The sequence below is a fragment of the Plecotus auritus genome, assembly GCF_963455305.1.
Source record: "Plecotus auritus genome assembly, chromosome: 4".
NCBI classification, from domain to species: Eukaryota; Metazoa; Chordata; class Mammalia; order Chiroptera; family Vespertilionidae; genus Plecotus; species Plecotus auritus.
The window spans coordinates 11,839,354-11,863,194 of NC_137775.1; the positions used below are offsets into that span (position 1 = coordinate 11,839,354).

The following is a 23,841-nucleotide window of genomic DNA, read 5'->3' on the forward strand; positions in this document are numbered from 1 at the left end:
TAAGAGAGACCATATTCTAAATTTTGCTCTTCCACTAAGGAGGAAAGGTAGAATTAATGTATATGACAATCTATTATGCTCTGGGTAGTTTACACATTATTTATATTTAAAACTCACAAGTATACTGGGAAGGAAGTATTACTGTTTCTACTTTTATGAATAACACTGAAGTTCAAAAAGATTAAAGTTAAGTCATAGGTAAGAGATAAGAAACTAAATTTGCACCTGAATTTATCTGATTCAACTTCTACCACATAAAATGTTGCATGATGTTGATGTATTCTCAAATGTTCATTTAACCATGAAAAGCATGTTTCCTCATTGAAGCATCAATGAGCCTGGCCAGCGTGCCTCAGTGGTTGAGCGTGGACCTATGAACCAGGAGGTCATGGTTCAATTCTCTGTCAGGGCACATGCCTGGGTTGTGAGCTCGATCCCCAGTAGGGGGAGTGCAGGAGGTAGCCGCTCAATGGTTCTCTCTCATCATTGATGTTTCTATCGCTCTCCCTCTCTCTTCCTCTCTGAAATCAATTAAAAAAATATTTTTTAAGTAAGAAAAGTCTAAACTCAGGTGATACTGAGTAGTTTTGCTTAAAAACAATACCTGAAAATATAAGCATCCTTTGGAAGAGTGCCTAACCCATACAATTATTACTAATTGCATTAACATTTTATTCCTAGATTTAGCATAAAGGAATATACTTCTGCAATAATAATGGTTGCTGATGGAATCAACGCAAGATTATTTCTCTTTGGGGTTTTGTTCGTATCTGTGTCATGGGAGGAAACATGATGGATAATAATCAGTGTCTTTAAAAACCTTGCTTCCTTAGACAAGTGAAACCTTATGAGTGGATTTCAATGGTCCTATATAGGAAGTCAAGCAGTTAAAGAAATATGCAGCTACAAATGAGTGTTTAATCAATATCCATCTTCTTTGGTGTGAACGTCCTGGGAAGACAGAGCTTCTCTCCTTCCCTCCTACCCCAGAGATAAGCTAGTCATCCCAACCACTGCTGGGGTGGGCTTTGCTTCAATCAAGACTATGCTTTATTATATCTCTCTAGTTCCCCCACTTTTAAAAATGACATTTTATCTTATTTGAAACACTTGAAAGAGATAAAATGAGAGGCAACTCCAGAAGGATCGGGACAGAGGGTCAGAGTGCCAGGGAACACAGTTTGAAAACTCTTGCTCTAAAACAGTGGCTGTCCATTAAGATCGCTTGGGGAGTATTTAAAAAGTTCTTATGGCCCAGCCAGTATTGCCCAGTGGTTGAGCATCAACCCATGAACCAGGAGATCACGGTTCAATTCCCAGTCAGGGCACATGCCCAGGTTGCAGACTTGATTCCTAGTGTAGAGTGTGCAATAGGCAGCTGGTCAATGATTCTCTCTTCATTGATGTTTCTAGCTCTCTCTCCCTCTACCTTCCTTTCTAAAATTAATTTAAAAATATTAAAAAATAAAAATTTCTGATGCTGGGCTTTATTTCCAGAGACCATGATTTAATTGGTTTAAAGTAAGATCTGGGCATCAGGATTTCCTCAGGAAACCCTCACGTTATTGTATGGAGCAGAAAGACTGATAACCATTACCTGGGACAATGACTAAGAGGTCAGGCCAAGCCTGGACAAAAGCTTACATCTGACACAAATAAAGAATGACACCATGCAGGGCTGACCCAGAGTTTGGCTGGCTTTTCTAAGGTGTCTCTGAACCCTTAGGCCCAGATTGATCTTGAATTTTCCTTTGGGATTTTGTTTTCCAGAGTATTTCCTAAATAGTTTTCATCTCCTTGTAAGGAATTTTGTTGTTAAAAGGTTACATTAATAAAATGCTCCCAATGCTACTGCTATTTTAAAGTTGTGAATGAAAAAGGAGCTATGTAATATAACTGACAAGCTCAGTGACCAACAGTAACCACACAGGACGGTCTGATCACAAATTCCTAACTGGGCAGGTCATAACAGGGCGTCACATCCCAGGCCTACAGCTTCCTTAGCAAAGGTCAGTCTTGACCTTAAGTGAACTCTGTCTATTGTTCTTATGCATCGGGTAATATACCTTTGAAATTTCAGAGTAATTTTTTTTTCTTTTTTCTTTTTGTGAATCCTCACCTGAGGATATTTTTCCATTAATTTTAGATAGAGTAGAGCAGATGGAGGGAGGGAAGGGAGAAAGGGTGGAGGCACAGAGAGAGAGAGAGACAGAGAGAGAGAGAGAGAGGCACATGGATTGTACGTGCCCTTGACCAGGAATAGAACCTACAACCCTTCAATGTGCGGGCTGATACTCTAACGGTTACTTTAACTGCTTGACTTCCTATATAGGACCAGGGGTGGGCAAACTTTTTGACTCGAGGGCCACAATGGGTTCTTAAACTGGACCGGAGGGCCGGAACAAAAGCATGGATGGAGTGTTTGTGTGAACTAATATAAATTCAAAGTAAAGGAGCAGAGGGGAGAGCAAGAGAACCCTCCGCTCTTTCAGCTCCGCGGGCCGGATAGAACAGCCGAACGCGGGCCGTAGTTTGCCCACGGCTGCTCTAACCACTAGCACACCGGCCAGGGCCAGAGGAATATTCTTTTCCTACCCCTCGAAGGTACAACTACAGGCACCAGAGCACCAGACCACAGAACTTCTCATGATGATCTTGTTCCCTGAATACCACCTGTCTGTGCTGTAAATGTTAATTATTAACTATTGTGTACCTATCAATGTAAAAGAAGTATGTTTCTCCATTTTGCTTTTTGTCCAGTCTCAGAGATTTCCCTGCTTTGCTTTCCTCCTGCCCCCTTAATCTACCACCAATTAATTTAATGGAACCCTCCTTACGTCTCCTTCTTTGATTCTAATGTATAAAATAAGCTGCAAAACTGCCATTCTCCAGAGCATTTTCTCAATCCATTGAGATTTTGCTTCCAGGCATATCCTCAAAATTTGGCTCAAATAAACTCTCAAAAGACTTTGCTATAGGCTGAACATTCTTTTGTCAACAAAGCCACACACTTAGATTTGTTTTGTAAGTCGGTTGCTCATGAGTTTCATCCAGGTAAGTTAAGCAATAAAAACAAAACCAAGAATCTGCAATGGGAATCTGGTATAGACTGTATTTTTTAACCTTCTGTAGTTCACTTTTTTAAAAAGTTAAATTTATTTGGATAACATTGGTTAATAAATTACATACATTTCAGACTAGGTTTTCATGTGCTAAGATCTCTGGAAGATTGAAAACGTTTTCCTGGAATATCATAGTGCCAGGAAACAAGATGCCTCTTTAAAGTCAGATTTTCTGTAAGTCCCAGTCACAAGCGGAATTGGAAGACGGACATTCCTAATAAGGGAAGATGACTGGTAGAATGTGCTGAGACTTGAACTTTCAGAGATACTTCTCTGTGACTCGAGGAAAAATAATGTTACATAATTGTAATCATCATAACAGTTTCAGGGCAATTTTCCTGCAGGTGCCTTGCCTTCATAGTGGAACTCCGCCATAAGTAACTGATGTGATCTGTTGGGGTGTTAGACCCAATCAGTCTGCAAGATCCACAGACCCTGTGGCTACGCATACATGCTTTTCCACAAAAGCAAACTTCCTGCGTTTTCCTGCTTTCACGCCTCCCAGAGGTCCGAGGAGGAAGAGTTCAAGTACGGGGGTGTTTGTCTAAGGCCGTTCTTGCCTCCTCAGAGGGGAGAATTAAGTCTAAATGATTATGTTTGTTTAAACAAGTTTCTTATTTTTAATCATCTACCTGGCATATTTTTGGCCCAAGCGGTAATAATTCTTGAAATATGTTATGAATTGCTTTTGCTGTTAATACTCATTATTTTTTAGATATTGAGAATTTTATAACTATAAAGGTTTTTCTTTCCCTTTAATTTTTCCACTCTCTTATTCCCAGCTAAAAAAAAATGCCACTCGGTAGGAAACTGGCCTGACATTCAGCTGGCTGTGATGCCAGCTTCTCTGGAATGCTGTGTGGCGCTGTGCTGTGACTTCCATGGAATTCAATCCCTGCGTGTCAAGGGCTCCCACTTATTTTAATATCATATGTTGGAAAATGCGAGAAAAAAAAAAGTTCCATAGGCTCTTACCACTCAATTGTGAGTTAGCCTTTGAAAATAGTAATTAATAGCAAAGAGAAATGCTCCGTTTCAGGCTTAGTCTGATTAGCTTCCACGCAGGCGTCCTCAAACTATGGCCCGCGGGCCACATGCGGCCCGCCGAGGACATGTATCCGGCCCGCCGGGGGCCGCTGCCTGTCCTGCTTAGCAGCCGACTCGTCCCGGGCCCACAGTGCGCATAGGAATTTATTCATAGTTGTTTTTTTAAACTATAGTCCGGCCCTCCAACGGTCTGAGGGACAGGGAACTGGCCCCCTGTTTAAAACGTTTGAGGACCCCTGGAGCAGCCGTTTTAGGAGGTGTTGAGAATGAGGCCGGAGGGCACTTAGCCCTGGGTCCGCCCGCCTCCTCGGTGCGGAGAACTGCTCTTTTGTGATTTGGCCACCAGCCGCCGCTCTGTTGGTTGGGAACCTGCGTTTCTGAGCGAGACACTTGGGATTCCTGGCTGAGCTTTTCATGTGGCTTCTTCCCGCCCCTTCAGCTCCCCGCCCACAGGAGCCACATGGTTAGACATGCCTGACTCCCAGCCAGCCGAGGCTCTGGGGACTTGACTATGGTGGTGCCTCAGTTTCCCACGTCCATCTTTGGGTGGCGGGTGGGAGGGACATACAGTAATTCTCAAACATCTATTTAAAAATTCTTCTCCTACAAAACAGTGGCAAGATACTAAATATTTTAGGATTTGGGGCATCTTTGTAAGTAACAGAGTCACAGCTGCGGGCTGTCTGATGGAGGTGACTCAGTGGGCGTGACCCTGAACCCTCTCCCCACTCCCACCCTGCACTGTCGGGGTTCCCTGGCCGGGGATCTTGGAACAGCATCGCGTTGCCTGCGGTGGAGTAGATGTGAGCCTTGGCAGCTCTGGGCAGTGGCTTTAATCCTGCTGAAGAGGAGGTCGGACTTTCCCCAAGGCGAGATGAGAGGAAGTGGGGCCTTGGAAGGGAACCCCTCAACCTTACATCACCAATAAGGCTTTCCAAGATACCTCATCTTCCCATGGGGCCTCAGGAAATTCTTTTCCCCATGGTACCCCAGGAACTCCACTTCTACTGGTAAGAGGTGGGGAGGACACAGACAGCGCCCCACCGGTAACAAAAGGACAGGAAAGGAAAAGCCTCCCATTTTGTGCATAGAATTATGCTGTCAACAGAATTCAAGTGTTGTGCGTTGTATTGGGTGCATTGCACGTAGGCTTATACTTAGAATTGTGAAATATAGCGATTTTGAGGGAAAGTATTTCTTTTTAAAAGGTACATTGTTTGGAAAAATGGAAAAAAGCCAAATGTAATCAGGGGGGGAAAAAAGGAGGGAAAATAAACTACAGAATCATAAGGAACAATCCGTTTTGTTTTTGAAGAGAAAGAAAAAGACCTAAGATATGCTGGTGTCTCTGACTTGAACGGCCTTTTCCACGTTCCTTTCACCTGGACAGGTGTCCTAGTAGGTCATCTCTGGTAACAGTCTTTGAAAAAATGCAATGCCAAGAGAATGGCCTGGAAAAGGGTTAGAAAAAGAGAAACAAAAGCAAAAGCTCCATAGGATTAGAGGAGCAGAGCACATTTTCCTGGTTGGTTCCTTTAAGAGAAATTCAAAGGAAAACCTAATACAATCTATTGTAGTACAACATCATTTTTCCTAGCATTTGGTTGCCTCCCCTCTACCAAAGCATCTCTCTGTGAGTTTACTGTTCTGAGAAATGTCTGTCCCACTCTTCCTAATAGTTTAAAATATTTACTTTCGCCCTAGCCAGTTTGGCGCAGTAGATAGAGCATCAGCTTGAAGACTGAAGGGTCCCAGGTTCGGTTCTGGTCAAGGGCACGTACCTCAGTTGCATGCTCCTCCCTGGCCCAGGGCTCGTGCAGGACGCAACCAATTGATGTGTTTCTCTCACATTGATATTTCTCTCTGTCTTTCCCTCTCTCTTCCACACTCTCTAAAAATTAATGGGAAAATATCCCCAGGTGAGGATTTTAAAAAATAAAATAAAATAAAATATATACTTCCTACTAACATTGTGGTTTCCCCTGCAATGCTTCCTAGGGGAAACATAGTTTTGAAAGATTTCCTTACTTGATTATTATCTGCAAAATACATAGCGAAGACAATTATTTTTATTTCAACACCTTAATAGTATGTGAAATGGAGCCTGCTACACTAGTCCATGCAGGAATTCTAGCCTCTGGGGCAAACAAGCACTAGCATCAGGAAGATGAATAATGTGAGCAGAGGACTCATAAGACTCCTAAGTTGCTGTTACTAATTTTTCAGACAGAAAGAGCAAGGCTCGTAACAATTCCTTTGCCCTGTTTTAGAAAATCTCAGAATGTTTGTCATACCCAAACCTGCTTCCTGAGGGGTTTCCTATGATGGCCATGTTCTATGTCTCATTCTAACAGACTAGAATGGGCATTTGAGAGCGCGGGCAATGAGCCCCATCATTGGGTTACAGGCCTGGCAGTGGCCTAGCATGAAAACTCTGTGCCACAGAGGGCTGCTGACTGACTGGACAGGTTGGGACTTTGAATATGAGACAGAGAGAGTCACAGTTTGGGTGACTGGACAGAAAACGAAAGATACGTGGAGAAAAGGAAGCCAAGTGGACACTGTGAGGCGGCCAAAGGACTGATGTGGAGAGAAGAAAGGGAAGTAGTGTGGTGAAGGGGGAGGGAAGGGTGGTGGAGGGCGTCAATGGGGAAAAAAGGGGACATCTGTAATACTTTCAAAAATAAAGATACATTTTTTAAAAGAAAAAGAATAGAAAGGGGAAGGAATCAAATGTATAAATTGCCAGTCATAAAAACAGTCACAGGGATGTAAAGTACAGCATAAAGAATATGGTCAATAATTCTATCTAATAAAAGAGTAATATGAAAATTAACCATCACTCCGCTACACCCACCAGCCACACCCACCAGCCAATAAGGAATGAATATGCAAATAAACCCAACCAAGATGGCTACCACCACAGAGAGCAGGAGGAAGGCTTGGGTTTTCCCGGCAATGGAGGAAGCCAAGCTTTCCGCCTGCCCTTGCCGGCCTAGACCTCCACTCAAGGCTACAAAGTTTCAATGATAGAAGATACATAAAACCAAACAGAAATGGTGGCAGCCACGGAGCTGGAAAGAGCAGGAGGCTAGGGTTGCCCGCGGCAATAAAGGAAGCCAAGCTTCTGCAGCCCTGGCCGGCCCAGGCCTCCACTTAAGGCTACAAAGTTTCAATTATAGAAGATACATAAATTCCAACAGAAATGGCTGCGGCCACGGAGCAAGCAGAAGGCTTGGCTCGGCTCCAGGCTACAAAGTTTCAATTGTAGAAGATAAATAAACCCCAGATACCAGGGCCTCCGTTTGGGTCACCAGGGGGCGTGGCCTGCCTGCAAACCACCACAGGCCCCTCACCCAGGCCGCCCCACACCCCAAGGGAACCCCCACCCTGATCCGGGACATCCTTCAGGGCAAACCAGCTGGCCCCCACCCGTGCACCAGGCCTCTATCCTATCTAATAAAAGAGAAATATGCAAATTGACCATCACTCCAACACACAAGATGGCTGCCCCCATGTGATCAAAGATCCTGCCCCCATGTGGACACAAGATGGCCACCACAAGATGGCCAGCAAGGGAGGGCAGTTGGGAGGGACCAGGCCTTAAAGGGAGGGCAGTTGTGGGTGATCAGGCCAGCAGGGGAAGGCAGTTGTGGGTGATCAGGCCAGCAGGAGAGGGCATTTAGGGGTGACCCGGCTGGCAGAGGAGGGCAGTTAGGGGTGACCAGGCCTGCAGGGGAGGGCACTTGGGGGGGACCCAGGCCTGCAGGGGAGAGCAGTTGGGGGGGACCAGGCCTGCAGGGAAGGGCAGTTGAGGGGGAACCAGGCCTGCAGGGGAGGGCAGTTAGGGGTGACCAGGCCTGCAGGGGAGGGCAGTTAGGGGCAAAGAGGCTGGCAGGGGAGCAGTTAGGCATCAATCAGGCTGGCAGGGGAGTGGTTAGGAGGTGATCAGGCTGGCAGGCAGACGGTTAGGGGCAATCAGGAAGGCAGGCAGGCGAGCAGTTGGGAGCCAGCAGCCCTGGATTGTGAGAGGGATGTCCGACTGCCCGTTGGACAGTCGGACATCCCTCGAGGGGTCCCAGATTAGAGAGGGTGCAGGCTGGGCTGAGGGACACCCCCTCCCCCGTGCACGAATTTCGTGCACCGGACCTCTAGTATTGTAATAACTATGTATGATATTATGGTGTCAGATGGTACTGGACTTACTGGGGTGATCACTTTGTAAGATGTATAATTCTACACTGAAACTAATATAATGCTATATGTCAACTATAATTGAAAAATAAAAAAAATTTATTTAAAAAAGATATTAGTAATTAGTTGCAAGAGCAAAGTAAGCAGAGGGTAGCTGAGTCACCACAACTGCGGAGGAGTGAAGTAGGTAGGGCAGTGCAAATGCCTGCTCCTGAGATGACAAGGGAGACAGAAGGATTTTCTGATTTCTGTTCTCCCATGAAGCCTAGCTGTTGTGTCCCAGGATATCCTTACAATAAGCCCCTCTGACTTGACACAACTCCAACCTAAAGGAGTCTAGCTAACACAATTTGGCTCCATGATGAATTGTAGGCTACATTTCAAATATTTTCCATAATAAATGGAAATGACTAATTTTATGTCTAATTAGCTTTTCTTAATAAAACTGTTACTATACATGTGTTTGAAAACCATCGAATATATTTTTGTGTAACTAAGAAGATTTTTTTAGATCTTAGATCAGAGAGAGGTATAATTGCATTTTCTATTTAGCCTTGTAATAAACTGGAAGAGATACACTGGTATGCCTATTAGGTTAAGGGAAATGCAATATCTAGTAATTTGATTACCTATTTAATGCTTGCATTTTATAATCACAGTTGACTTCAGTGTAGCAAGAATGACTCTCCCATCTCTCCTGCAATTTTCTACAATCATATAAATAGTGGGGAAAAAATAAAGGGTTTCAATAAAATTACCAAGATGAATTCACTGTCTATTGTTTAATAAGAATTGGATATTTTTTCCTGTCCAGAATTCCATTGCAGTTCAAATCTTGTTATTGTGGATTTGTTATTGTGAGCAACCAGACATGTTTGGATTTTCAATATAGTAGTAAATACTGTTGAAATAAGGGCGCTGCCAGTGATGGGCCTTAAAGTGGGAGGGGAAGAGTAGGAGACTTTAATTTGGAGATGAATGTGGACTACTGCCCTCTTCTGGAAAGAATAGGAAGAGCAACAGTGTACAGATGTGTGGTAAGATCTTCAAACATTTTCTAAATTCACTTCAGTAATATGTAACATATGTCTACAATATTCTGGTTTGCCATTCAGTCACATGTAACATATGTCTACAATATTCTAGTGGGCCAAACCCTAAGAATACCTGGAATTATTCTTCCCTTTGAAAAGCTTACAGACTTGAAGGGGAAATGAAATTACTGAGAAATGAAAGATAACTTTAATGGATAATACAATTAAGTATCAAATCAAACGAAGTTTATATATATTACCATGACTCAATAAAACTCTGTATTTTTCTATTCTTTGTAAAATACTTTTGCTTTAGTTAGATGAGGAATAGAAATATATACAAAAGAAACTGCCCAACCAGCATGGCTCAATGGTTGAGCATCGACCTATGAACCAGGAGGTCTTGGTTCAATTTTCAGTAAGGACACATGTCCAGGTTGCAGGCTCAATTACCAGTGAGGGGTGGGGACATGCAGGAGGCAGCCCATCAATGATTCTCTCTCATCATTAATGTTTTCTCTCTCTCTCTCCCTCTCCCTTCTTCTCTGAGATCAATAAAAAAATATATTTATAAAAATGTTTTCTTTCTTTGGGTATTCTCTCTCAGCACTAGGAAATTCTTTGGAATATTTTTCTTTCTTAGTAGATAATCACCTATATAGTTAATAACTTTTTATATTTAACTTTGCTTGTTGAAATGATTGTGTGGTTTCTGTCTCCTGACTGGGCCCTCACTGATTCTCCTTCAAGAAAAGCACACCTCTCTGAAAATGTCTAATCAAGTCAGATTTGAATGTCCCTGTTGAGGTGTTAAATCAGTGCTTCTGAGTACAAGCTTGGACAGAGATTGCAATTCCATGGCATGGAGCTGCCAACACTCTGTGACTTAGGAGTTTTAGGCTTCAAAGCATTTGAATAACTTGAATAAATTCAGCCATGGCAGTTTTGTGCATTCAGATCAGAATTAGGACAAAAGAAACATGACTGGTGTGATTTGCTGGAACCCTTCTGTATTAGACTCACCTTTCATCTTAAATAGAGCACTTTATAAATAAAAATGATTCCCTAGTTTAAAAAAATCCCTCTGCCATTGAGATTCCTTTCTGGATTATATGCCTAAATCTTGCTCTAGACTTCATGCTTACCACATTCACCATTTAGATTTCCTTCCCCGCTTTAGGCATTTTCTTTTCCCTTTTTTGCCTCCTATGAACATTTCCTTTCAATTATTTCTTTGATTTTATATCACTCTCACACACAAAATCATTGTTTATAGCATCTAATTAAGGCAAAGTTTCAATGTATACTATCAAAAGGAAAATACCTCATTTTTGCTTTCCAGAATTTCCAACATGTACAACATATTGGGTTCCAATTTTTTAATGTAAAGATCAGAATTTCAAGTTTTAAAAGTATTTTTATATTTTGAATATATTTTGTGTTGTGTTTTAAAATTTCATTCTACTGTGACAATACCAATGATGTGATGGTTATACTGAAAAATTATAAAGTCCCTCTATGTCCCTCAGCACAACCATCCTAATGACATTGGCCTGACAGTAAGAAGCTTTCCCAGCTTTGATGAACAGAGTCCATGCTGGGCCGAGCAGCTGTTAACACTGTTAGTAACTAGACAGTATGAATGCTTTGGAGGAGACCTGGGAAGTCACAACCAGGACGCTCAGCTGTTTATAATTACAGTTCGGTGTCCAGATTTTAGCTAGAGAAAGCAATACCTGAAATTCAGGAGAACTTTAGCTGAAAGAGGCCTCATCTGACAGATCTGGAAACCGGGTTTCAGCCAGGCTCAGCGACTTTCTCAGGGTCACACCGAGGGAATGGGGCTGAGCGGGATGAGAACGCTTCCCTTTTCATCTCTACCGCATTGGATATGGCTACACCACTGCTCTCCCGCATTGGATATGGTTACACCACTGCTCTGCATCTGACGAGGATCGGGCTCCTTGGGTTTAAGTTACTTTTAAAAGACAACATTATACTAGTTCTTGTCAAGCCTAGCCTTTATGATCATTTTTATTTTAATGATCAAGTTTATGTCTAATTAGCTTCTCCTAATAATAAAACTTCATCATCAATGTGTTTGGAAACCATGAAAAATATTTTTATGTATCTAAGGAGGTGTTTTCTAGACCTTAAACCAGAGAGAGGTACAATTGCATTTCCTACTTGCCCTTATAACAAACGGAAAGAGATTTGTTCCTGTTAAATTATAGTTAAACTCTCTAATATTTCATTATTACAACTAAAATCAGCTAAGGTAACTGTATTGCAAATTCCACATTTTCGTTTTTCTCAAAACAATGACCATAACAGGAGAAAACCATCAAAGGTATATTTTAGAGGAACAGTTATATTTTTTTAAAAGTACTGGAATCAGGTCAGAGAAATAAAGTGTAAGCTGGCTTTCTTACCTGTCTATGGTGATGTCATCTAAGTCTCAATTACACCATCAGTAAAATGGGGCTAATGATAGATGCTCTCTACTTCACAAAGCTCTTATAAGGAAAAAATAGATAATGGGTGGGAATTACTTTGAACTTTTCTTCAGAAAATCTCTGTATTACTAGTTTTTTAAATATCATTTTATAATGCTAACAATTTGTTATATGTCTTATTTAAAACTTGTTGTATTTTGAGACAATCACCACAAAAAGCAGACTTAAATATGATAAAATCACAATTTAAAAATGAATACCTTTTTGTCGGTGGGTAGTTGAAATATTGGGGGGCTCACTTTGTAAAGTATATGATTGTCTAACCACTATGCTGTACACCTGAAACTAAAAGAAAATAATATTGAATGTGAATTATAATTGAAAAAATAAAATAAATACCTTTTAATGTTGCAGGAAGATGGCTTTAGAATTAGCCTGCCATCCCTTTTTTATATGAAATATAAGGCTGACTGAAGGGTTGTTGTTTTTTTATCAATAATTTGGTCTCTGTCATGGGATTTGTTTTTAAACCACTAGATGGTGCAATTTGAGGTCTAAAGCCTGTCCAAAAAAAATTGTCAGAAGCTTAGTGATAGAGTTACTTCCCCTTGGGAAAAGGCAAAGTGAGGAAAACGAGAGAGGGGGGTGTTAGTAATATATGAAGTTACATGATTGTCCTCTCCCCGAGGCAGAGGAGTGTAGAGCAGAGCATGAGATCAGGAGACCTGTTCCTACGTGTAGTCTTTCACTAACTAGCTCTTAGATGACTCACTTCACTCATCAGGACATGGGTTTCTTCTTTCTCTGCTTCCCTCTCTTTCCTTCTCTGGAACCAGGACAGAGGTCACGAGTTCTGTGGAGGCCACCATATGCAGATGTGAAGTACTCAACAAGGACAATGCCAGTGTTCCGTCTAAGAGCGTGGTCTGGGAGGGCAGCCAAACAAGTCACCGCCATCAGGTTCTACTCCTGTCCCTGCTCTGCTCCACAGGCAGCACTAAGCCTCCTCTGATCTTGCCCACTTCGCTATAAAACCGACTCTACCATCTGACATCCACCGCCTCTGAGCAGAGACTACAAGGAGGGATGAGACAATGCAGCCAAAGGCCAGACCTTTTAATGAAAGCTGATTATAAGCAAAGCATCAGTGGTGAATACCTAACTAAAACCTGACCCTTCATCTGTGTTCAAATGCTCCTGAATTGGGTGACATCATTCCCACATGTGAAAGAATATTTTGCTGGAGAAGTGAAAATTATTAAGGGGGAGGAAACCAGGCCTTTGAAGGAAAGTGCAAAGACCAGGAGACAACGCCTCTGCACAAAAGAAGGGTGAGGGTGGCAAAACATTCTCTTCATTGAGAAAGAAACTTGCAATAAGAGGGGAAGTTTTGAATCCATTTTGAGTTGATTTTTGTGTCTACTCTAGGATAAGGGTCCAATTCCATTCTTTTGTGTGTGGATATCCAGTTTTCCCAGAACCATTTGTAAAAGGGATTATCCTTTCCCCTTTGCTATATTCAATGGTGAAAAATTGCAAGCTTCACTCCTACTCCACACAGTACTGGAAGTCCTAGCCAGATCAAGTAGGTAAGAAAAAATAAATAAAAGGCATCCACATTGGAAAGAAAGATGTAAAATTATCTTTTTGCAGATGATATGGTCTTATATGTAGAAAATCCTAACAAGTACACACACACACACACACACACACACACACACACACACACACACAGAAACTGTTAAAACTAAGAAATGATTTCAGAAAAGTTGCAGGATACAAAATCAACAAACAAAAATGAGCTGTGTTTCTACATACTAACAATAAACTATTCAAAAAAGAAATTAAGGAAAGAATCTTATTATAATAGCACCAAAAAAGGATAAAATACCTAGAAATAAACTTAACTAAGGAGGTAAAAGACTTACTTAATGGAAACTATAAAACACGGATGAAAGAAATTAGATATAAACAAATGGAATGACATCCTGTGTTCATGGATTGGGTAACTTAATGTTATTAAAATATCCATACTACCCAAAGTGATCTATAGATTCAATATAGTTCCCATCAATATTCCAATGGCACTTTTTACAGAAATAGGACACAACCATCTACATTTATATATTGTGAATATTTAATTTTCATCAAAATAGCTCATATTCTTATAGTATTGCCCATAGAACTGGTTTAGTGAAAATGTATTTCATTTTTCAAACTACTGCTTCAGGATCTTAATTATGGGCTGCAATTATGGAAAGAGAGAACAAAATTTAACCTGTTTAGTAGTGTAGTAAACTCACTACACTAAGACTAGAAAGCCTAGATTTTAATTTCAACTATATGATTCACTAGCCATGAAATAATAAAAGTAAGAATAACAATAAATGGGAAAATGTTTCATTTGGATTGTTTTTTTAATGTACTAGTATTTAATGTTTATCAAATTCTTTCTGAGGCTCAGTTTGCTTATCTGGAAAGTAGGGATAAGAACTCCTAGTCGGCCTGCTTCGCAGGAATACTGTAAAGATGAAAGACAAAAAATATGCAAAACTGCATTTAGAATCACAAACCGCTATGTAGAACTATTATTGACACTAATGTGAAGAATCAATATGGCAATGGATGACCCCATCAAGGGTCACAGGAGGAAAGAAGAATGAGACTGACTAAATTGGTCAGTTGTGAAAACATAAAGGCAGCATTCCTGGACCGCATAAATATCTCGTATCCATGCATCCTTTCTAGATCTCTCACAAATGAACAAGGCAAGGAATTCTGGCTAACGATGCATTTCCCACTCTCATATCAAAAAGCTGATCTAGTCCCAGATGATTCCAAGCTGCCTCTGCCTCTCAGGGCTGTGAAAGTTCTTAGCGCACCTACATTTATAGGAAGCTTTCTTTTTCTCTTGGGAAAACATTTGTCCTGGAATGAAATGGCTACAATGTTCTCTGACACAGGCAAAGACTACCTCCTTCCAAGTGCTGAAAATGACTACATAAAGAAATTGGTTCTGGGCCTGTGTGCTATAAGGCTGCCTTATTGCACTTCCCTTCTGTTTACCTTCTCAAAACGTTTTCCCCAGTGTGGGACACATACCATTTGGCCAGAAAAATCGATAGATGCTTAAATGCCTGGAAGCATTTATCTGTGTTCACAATAGCTTTATCTCTGTGCTGAAATAAAATGCTTTTTGATCGGAATCCTCTCTCTTCGCACCTAATAATGGATACAGATGGAACCTCTTCAATCAGAGCAGAAAACCACCAAACTCAGGACGCATCAAAGGGTTTCAAAACATATTGACAGAGCTTAAAATGCTCTTACCTGGGCAATTATGTCTGTAATTTCTGAATAACTGTGGCATCGTCCCACACAAGATCGAGCCAAAAAGTCTTCCACCAGCCGCGTTCCAATGCCGTATCCCCTGTGGATGAAGGAAAGACTGTGGTCTGGAAATAATATTTGAGTACTTAGTGCTAAGTTTGTCAGTGTTTAAGAATGGATTCATCTAGTTAGCACTTGCCAACTGGATTACAAACTAAACCTAACGTGACAAGTCAAATGGCTATTTAACAGTGGGCTGCTTCTTTGTCCCACAGACCACAGACACACAAGGCAACAAGGCCCTGGCCGGGTAGCTCGGTTGGTTAGAGAATTGTCCGGATACACCTAGGTTGCAAGTTCCATCTCCAGTCAGGGCACATACAAGAATCAACCAATGAATGCATAAATAAGTGGAACAACGAATCTCTCTCTCTCCCTCCCTCTCTCTGTGTCTCTGAGAGACACAGAGAGAGGGAGGGGGGGGGGAGAGAGAGAGAGAGAGAGAGAGAGAGAGAGAGAGAGAGAGAGAGAGAGAGAGAAAGTTAGTTGCTAATGAGAAACATTAGGCCGCAAACACCAACCAACCTTATTTACCTTTAGTGGGCAAAGCCAAGTTTGGGCCATTCCTGACTCCTCAAATTCCTTTGCTGGTAGATTAGTTAATATTCCCTGGATGTGTTGCTCTTTCCTTCTTTCTTTCTTCTTCCTTCCTTCCTTCCTTCCTTTCTCTCTCTCTTTCTCTCTCTCTCCCCCCCTCCCTCTCTCTGTGTCTCTCTCTCCCCCCTCCTCTCTCTGAAGAGAGAGAAAGAAAGAAAGAGAGAAAGAGAGAAAGAGAGAAAGAGAGAAAGAGAGAAAGAGAGAAAGAGAGAAAGAGAGAAAGAGAGAAAGAGAGAAAGAAAGAAAGAAAGAAAGAAAGAAAGAAAGAAAGAAAGAAAGAAAGAAAGAAAGAAAGAGCCCTAGCCGGTTTGGCTCAGTGGATAGAGTGTCAGCGTGCAGACTGAAGGGTCCCAGGTTCGATTCTGGTCAAGGGCATGTGCCTTGGTTGCGGGCACATCCCCAGTGGGGAGTGTGCAGGAGGCAGCTGATCGATGTTTCTCTCTCATTGATGTTTCTAACTCTTTATCCCTCTCCCTTCCTCTCTGTGGAGAATCAATAAAATATATATATAAAAAAAAGAAAGAAAGAAAGAAAGAAAGAAAGAAAGAAAGAAAGAAAGAAAGAAAGAAAGAAAGAAAGAAGGAAAGAGCAACACATCCAGGGAATATTAACTAATCTACCAGCAAAGGAGTTTGAGGAGTCAGGGATGGCCCAAACTTGGCTTTGCCCACTGAAGGGAAATAAGGTTGGTTGGTGTTTGCGGCCTAATGTTTCTCATTAGCAACTAACTTTCTCATCATTAGCTATTGAGAACGAGGGTCCGCTAACTTGTTGTCTGCTGCAGGTGTGGTACCTAGATGCTCATTCTCCCCTTAGCAGAGTTATTGTGGTAGGGGGGCAGGCATGCCTGGGGTGGGCTCTAGAAGGAGGGGACGAGGGGAATAGAAAAATCAATTTTTGTTGCTAGTGTAGATGTCAACAGTTAGAACTCTGAGTTTTCGTGAAGATAAAAAAGAGCCAAGTTCAGAAAATTCATTTTTCATTTCAGGGAAACTGAATCTGTGGGACTTGGGAGAAAGTATTTGTATTAGCTCTACCTCACAACGAATAGCTTGAGTAGTACTTGCAGTACAATTGTGAAAGCATTTTACTGAGATGTGATCTGAGAATGTGGCTAAGATGGCTAGCAGACACCCTCAGCAAGATCAGCCTAAGAACTTTCAATGTAGTTGAGGAAATATGACCTTAATGGTGGAAATAAAGAAGAACAAGACTTCCTTTGCCAAACCACTGACGCAAAACTGGTCTTTTCATTTCACAGCAACCTGTGCATAAACCAGTGAAACGATTTGAATGGAGCAACAGAACACCCAGCAGGATAAAGACCCCAAAGTCTGTAGAGGCAATATTTGCTCCGTAGGGTCTAAGAAGGGGGGAGGCAGGTTTGATGTGAGAGTGCTCATGAATTCACCAAATCTAGCGATATTCTATTAATTTTTCCGAGTGGATGGCAATATTAAATATAGCTTACTGCTATTCAAGAAAAAATGTTTTGTGATTCTAGTCAGGAAGTTCTCACAGAATAGACTTTTTAAAAACAGAATGTATACTTTACCGAAATAGTTGTACCAGGATTTTAAAAATGTCTGCAGTGTTTCTAATTTTTATGCATACACACAGGCTTGGCCACTGGGAATAGTGCTGGGAAGCCAGAATGTGATGGTCAGTGCCGTATCTATACATATGTATTGCTTTGGTCAAAGGGTATGCTTCTGCAAAGGAGATATTTGTTTACTTATATATCAAATTAAAAATGTAAGATGCAGAAGCTATTAAAGATGTCCGATGTGAATTATTGTTTTTCTTAAGGCAAGTCCTTTTGGCAGCCTCTCAAAACTTATTCTTTAACTAATATTTCATTCATATTTGTTAAAAAGTGCACTCAAGTAGTAGCTAACCAGAGATTTTTTTTTAGTCAAATAAGTGAATTTCTGTATTTCCTACCTATGTTCCCCACAGCAATGCAAATCAAACATAAGCTAAATAAAATGGTATAATGGGGGGGGGGAGGAGATATATGTACTAATATATGTAATACTTTAAACAATAAAAAATATTTTTTTAAAAAAATAAATAAATAAAATAAAATGGTATAACTTCTGGACACGCTATATGGCCTGTTTCAGTGTGACCCGAGTGTAAAATAGCTTACACAGCTCCCACTCTTACTGACAGTTTAGCTGAGGAAGTGCTCCTGACTAATTAAGAAGAAATGAATAAAAGAAGTACATGGATCAAAATAAATATAGGACAAGGAAAAGGAACTTTCTAGTAGAAAAAAATAATAAGCACATAAAAAAGGGAGAAAAACCAAGGTTCGGAGAGAAAAAAATCTTTGATATTTATTTTATGGAGTGTTTTTTTTTCTCCTGTATTCCAACTGAAAATACAGTGAACCCTTTTTAAAAGCTCTAAAATGCTCAACTCAACTAGCTAAATTTCCCATTCAACCTGTCTAATTAAATCTTCTACAGATTTTTCAGTCATTGTCCTGTTAGAGCCCTTTTCAGAATCTATAATTAAGAAGTTTAAAAATGTTGACAGATACTTTATTATTTTTTTATTTTTATTTATCAACTTTAGAAAGAGGAAAGAAGGGAGAGAGAGAGAAACATTGATTTGCTATTCCACTTATTTATGCATTCATTTGTTGTTTCTTGCATGTGCCCTGAAACCTTGGCCTATGGGGACAACACCCCAACTGAGTTACCCTGCTATGGCCAACAGATATTTTATTATTGAGCAATAACATAATGTTCATATTATTATTCTGAGAAATTTAAAGGCTGAATTTGTGCAAAAGGAATCACCATTAATAAAGACAAGAATAATGAGCTTTGCCGAAACCGGTTTGGCTCAGTGGATAGAGCGTCGGCCTGCGGACTGAAAGGTCCCGGGTTCGATTCTGGTCAAGGGCATGTACCTTGGTTGCGGGCACATCCCCAGTGGGAGGTGTGCAGGAGGCAGCTGATCGATGCTTCTCTCTCATCGATGTTTCTAGCTCTCTATCCCTCTCTCTTCCTCTCTGTGAAATATCAATAAAATATATTAAAAAAAAAAAAAAGAATAATGAGCTTTATTTAAAATGGAAGAAGTGGGTTCCACTAATATATATACTAAAGGCTCAGTGCATGACATTCATGCACTGGTGGTGGGGGCCCTCAGCCTGGCCTGGACTCTCTTGCAGTCCGGGACCCCTTGGGGGATGTCGCCTGCTGGCTTAGGCCGACATCCCCTGAGGAGTCCTTAGCGCTGCTGCGGAGGCGGGAGAGGCTCCTGCCACCACCGCTGTGCTCACCAGCCGTGACCCCGGCTTCTGGCTGAGCAGTGCTCCCCCTGTGGGAGCGCACTGACCACCAGAGGGCAGCTCCTGCGTTGAGCATCTGCCCCCTAGTGGTCTGTGCACATCATAGCGACTGGTTGTTCTGCCGTTTGGTCGATGTGCATATTAGGGTTTTATTATAGGACATATATATGTATTTTTTGTTTTTTAATCCTCACCTGAGGATATTTTCCCCATTGATTTTTCAGAGTGGAAGGGAAGGGGGAGGGGAGAGAGAGGAGAGAGAGAGAGAGAGAGAGAGAGAGAGAGAGAGAGAGAGAGAGAGAGAGAGAGAGAAACAATGCGACCCAACTGAGGATCAAACTTGTACCCTTTTGGTGTACCCCACAATGCTCCAACCAATGGAGCCACCTGCAAGGGCCCATTAGCAGCTTTTTGCACATCCTCCCACAGGTGGTCTGTGCTTATGTAAGCACGTATATATAGTAGAAGGAGTTATGTTAGAACAAAAGCTTTCTGAAAAAAAATCAAATTTGATGATCCATCGTGTTAAAAGAAAAAAGTGTTTTACCACCTCCTTTGCTTACAATGACTAGCAAAGAAATGATTTCCAACTAAAAAGAAAACAATTCCATGCCTGATCTACATGGGAAAAAAGTCCCTTCCCATTACTTATACTTTGTGACAACCCAAATGGCAGCTGGTAGAAATGATGTCTAGCCTTAAGATGTTATTTACTGAAATAGAAGATGAGCTAGTGCCGTGGTCGGCAAACTGCGGCTCGCGAGCCACATGCGGCTCTTTGGCCCCTGGAGTGTGGCTCTTCCACAAAATACCATGGCCTGGGCGAGTCTATTTTGAAGAAGTGGCGTTAGAAGAAGTTTAAGTTTAAAAAACTTGGCTCTCAAAAGAAATTTCAATCGTTGTACTGTTGATATTTGGCTCTGTTGACTAAGGAGTTTGCCGACCACTGAGCTAGTGGAATGGAGCAAGAGAAGTCAGGGTGGGGAAAATGCAGAGGATGCTAAGAAACAACGCACATTCCACAAGAATGAAAGACGTCTACTTACATTTTATCTAAATATGTATTCACATCTTCATCTTTTTCATAATCCTTGCACAGTTGGGCAACCAGAGCTCCATAGGTTAGGACAAAGAGATCTTTGTTCTGGAGAAAAATGGGTAGTTTCGCGTTATAGGCAGTTACAAATAATATATTGCTCTAGCTTTTAGTTGGACTTCCAGATAATCTGTTCACTTTCCCACCCTTTGTTCTACCCATATTTGCATACATTGCTCGGGGCAGCGGGGGGAGGGGGAGCTATGAAATAAAATTAATTTCTTAACATAAGAAATCTTTCTCTGCATTTGTTTGTATTGTATAACTTGCAATATTATTTTCATGGAGAAAGTTTCTGAAGAAACACTAATTGCTGGTATAAATTCCTGTTGTTCTAGAATGGCCTTCGGTAGGTGTTGTCCATGTTTTCGGTTGGAGGAATAACTGGGGGAGACTTCTCATGAGTCTGCAGACTCCCTAATGGGTTCCAGACCTGCCAGGAAGACCATCAGGAAGAATCCAACTGCAGCAGGAAATTTATGGCTTTGTTCTTTATAGTTAGAAGAACAAAAAAAAAGAGAACTTGTACTTTCCTTATAGACCTCCAAAATATGCCTTATATTCAGAGTGAATTAAAAATTAAAACTGAAACTGCAGATAATTTAGGTTTGGTTTCGCATAGATAGGTTGAAAATGCGGGAAACAACATAAAGCACCATCAATCCATTTTAGAATGTCTCTGTTTTGCGTCTACCATGAATACTATCTAAGAATGGAAACGGGTCCTAGCCAGTTTGGCTCAGTGGATAGAGCGTCAGCCTGTGGACTGAAGGGTCCCGGGTTCGATTCTGGCCAAGGGCACATGCCTGGGTTTCGGGCTCAATCCCCAGTGGGGGGCGTGCAGGAGGCAGCAGATCAGTGGTTCTCTCTCATCATTGATGTTTCTATCTCTCTCTATCCCTCTCCCTTCCTCTCTACAATTAATAAAAATAATTTTAAAAAAAAAAGAATGGAAAGGGGATATTAGAGATAATTTATTCCTATGCTCCCAGTCCTACAGAGGAGGGAATGGGGCCTCAGGAGGAATGAGTGATTTGCCCAACTAGCCAGCAGCTGGCAGAGCTGGAATGAAGCCTGAGACTGCAGGTCCACCCTCCACATACAGCAACTATCACTGAGGTGCACCAAAGAAGGCATGTTTCGAGTAGAGGTGGGTGGAAGGTAGAGGTACTAGGGATTACTGTTGAAAATAATCTTATCTTGTGCATAATTACTTATTTTCATGAAAGGTCAAATGTGGATTCCAGGTTAGAAGAGATGTCCTTACCTCTAGGCCCAGGTGTCTTGGGTAGATAGCCTAACCTGCAGGGGAGAATAAGGCCTGATAATATGTATTTAATTTCTTCTTTTAATCATGGACAGAAATGTCTCAACAAACCAATAAAATTGTTTATTCAACAAAGGGGATTCTATAAAATATTACATAATTTTGAACCAAATACTTCCAAAATTGGCCCAATACCACCAGTGTCTACTCCCTTATGTACTGGTTTATATCATGACAATGTTTTTAGTCAAGTAGAATATTTATTATCACTAAATAATTTTATTTTATTTTTTATCACTAAATAATTTTAAATGGATAGAATCTAAATATTATACAGCACATAGGGACATAATTTATGTTGAAAAATATAAATATAAATGTCATAAATATATGTAGAAATATATTACATACATTAAGGACACTATATAATTCAGGTATAAGAAAATAATACATTAATATTTTTACCAGGAAAGAAAAGATGTAAAGCAGGAGATTTGAACAAAAATATTGTTAAACAAATCATGGAAGGGTCATCATGTACTCAATCTGAATTTTGTTCTTATTTAAAATTTTCAAGAACCTAATCATAGGTCACAAGAAATGCCTATATTAGTACATTTCTGCTTAGTATATAAGGAACCACAGCAGAAAATAAGTTACTGCTATATGCCAATATTATATCATAAAAATAAGCAAAGGGGAAGGGAAAGGGGGACAAAACATAGTTATTATCACTAGCCAAAAAAAAAAAAAGAATTTGAAAAGGAGATAAAAGTATATCCTTACCTACATACCATATCCTCAGCATTGTGTCCCTTTATAAAGGCCAAGCTGAAATAATGGCATTTTCTTTTTCTTTTCTATCTCTTTCTCTCGGTCTATCTCTCTCTCATTATGATGGGTGGGTACAAACTATATTCTACTTCCAGCTGTGTTTTAAGTTCAATACCCATAAAGTCCAGTTTTCTCCATTCTGCTAAATGGCCAAAGGCTGTATCTTGAACTACATATCCAGTTGAGTCTCAAATCCATACAACTTATCACAAGGAAGGTCAATATAATGTCATCAATTTAAAAAATAACCATTTTTCATATATGGAAAATAGAATATCATTCACTATTTCAGGAGGTTTTGGAGATATCAGGATAAATACGAGTTTTTATCAAATGATGTAGGTATGAATGATGTACAATATTTTTTAGCAATTGAGAGCCCCAATAAAAATAAATCAAGATCCTGGAATGCCAGAGGGGGCATCTGTAGACATTTCAAACTGGGCTGTGCCTGGGTTAGTCATACAATTTTAAGTACCCATAAATGAAATTACTTAATTTTAAGCAATGCCCATCAGTCTCTTGAAATAAATAACAGGGCTTTAAACTTAATGATGAGCTTTCACATATATAACTTGTGAATGCCTAAAACTATAAGAGAGGATTAAAAAAATCTAAATCTAATCTGCAAATAATAGAGTTTTAAAAATAACTCCCAGCTGAGAATATGTAGAAAAGATAATAACACATACCAAATTACAACAATACCCCCTGACATCTAAGATCAGGGAATCTATGTTTAAAAGCAATCTTTTAATACTGATTTTTTTTTTATCCTCGAGTCCTATTTAATTTAATATATAATCAACTATTTTCTATGAATTTCATTTCCTATCTCCTGAAGTACAAAATACAACAAATTACAAGTATGAAATACAAAAAAAATTGCTTAATCTTTTCACATTTTCTGTCAGAGACAAGAAAAATTTGACACTTTTGTAGATCTCACCAGTCAGAAAAGAAGACCCTGGAATATATAAGAATCGATTATTCTGTATGTAAGAAGATTGTTGTAATTATTCCCAGAGGTGTCATTTACGATTCACTCCACTAAACACTCCCTTACTCCACTGAAAAACTCTACTTCTAGCATCGCCTTTCAAAAATAAATCAGAAGTCACTTAAAACATTTTCTCTGAAGTAGAATAACATATCTTTGAGAACATGTTTATAAAAAGATCTTACTATTTTGTGGTATTCAGGTTTTCTGGGTGCAGGGCGAGACATAGTGCTTGATGGACGAAGACTGGGATCTTCGGTTTCTTTCCTTTGGCTTTGTTTTGTGTTTGCAAGTCCCCCCTTGCTTTGAGTCACAAGCGCTACTTGTGTACGCCACTGCTTTTGCTCCTTGCTGAACCGAAGAGGACAGTCATAAACAGGAAAGTAGCCGCCTACTTTCCCAGCCACCAAATGAGTACTGTTCCACTTGTGAGGGTGAGTTGTAATCTAGAGGCATGAAAGCTGAGATGGGAAGTCAGACCAGAAGCACCATCCACT

General features: G+C 40.5%; 1 protein-coding gene across 1 annotated transcript in view; it reads right to left on the reverse strand.

Moving 5' to 3' along the window:
* Positions 1-23,841, reverse strand: part of TRAPPC3L (trafficking protein particle complex subunit 3L) — a 55,208-nt gene that overhangs the window by 14,529 nt on the left and 16,838 nt on the right. The window contains exons 2-3 of the mRNA XM_080663484.1: positions 20,194-20,291; positions 15,184-15,283 (exon numbers count right to left, since the gene is read on the reverse strand). Coding sequence (XP_080519610.1) covers positions 15,184-15,283; positions 20,194-20,195 — 102 coding nt within the window. The 5' untranslated portion in view covers positions 20,196-20,291. The remainder of the gene's footprint in view (positions 1-15,183; positions 15,284-20,193; positions 20,292-23,841) is intronic.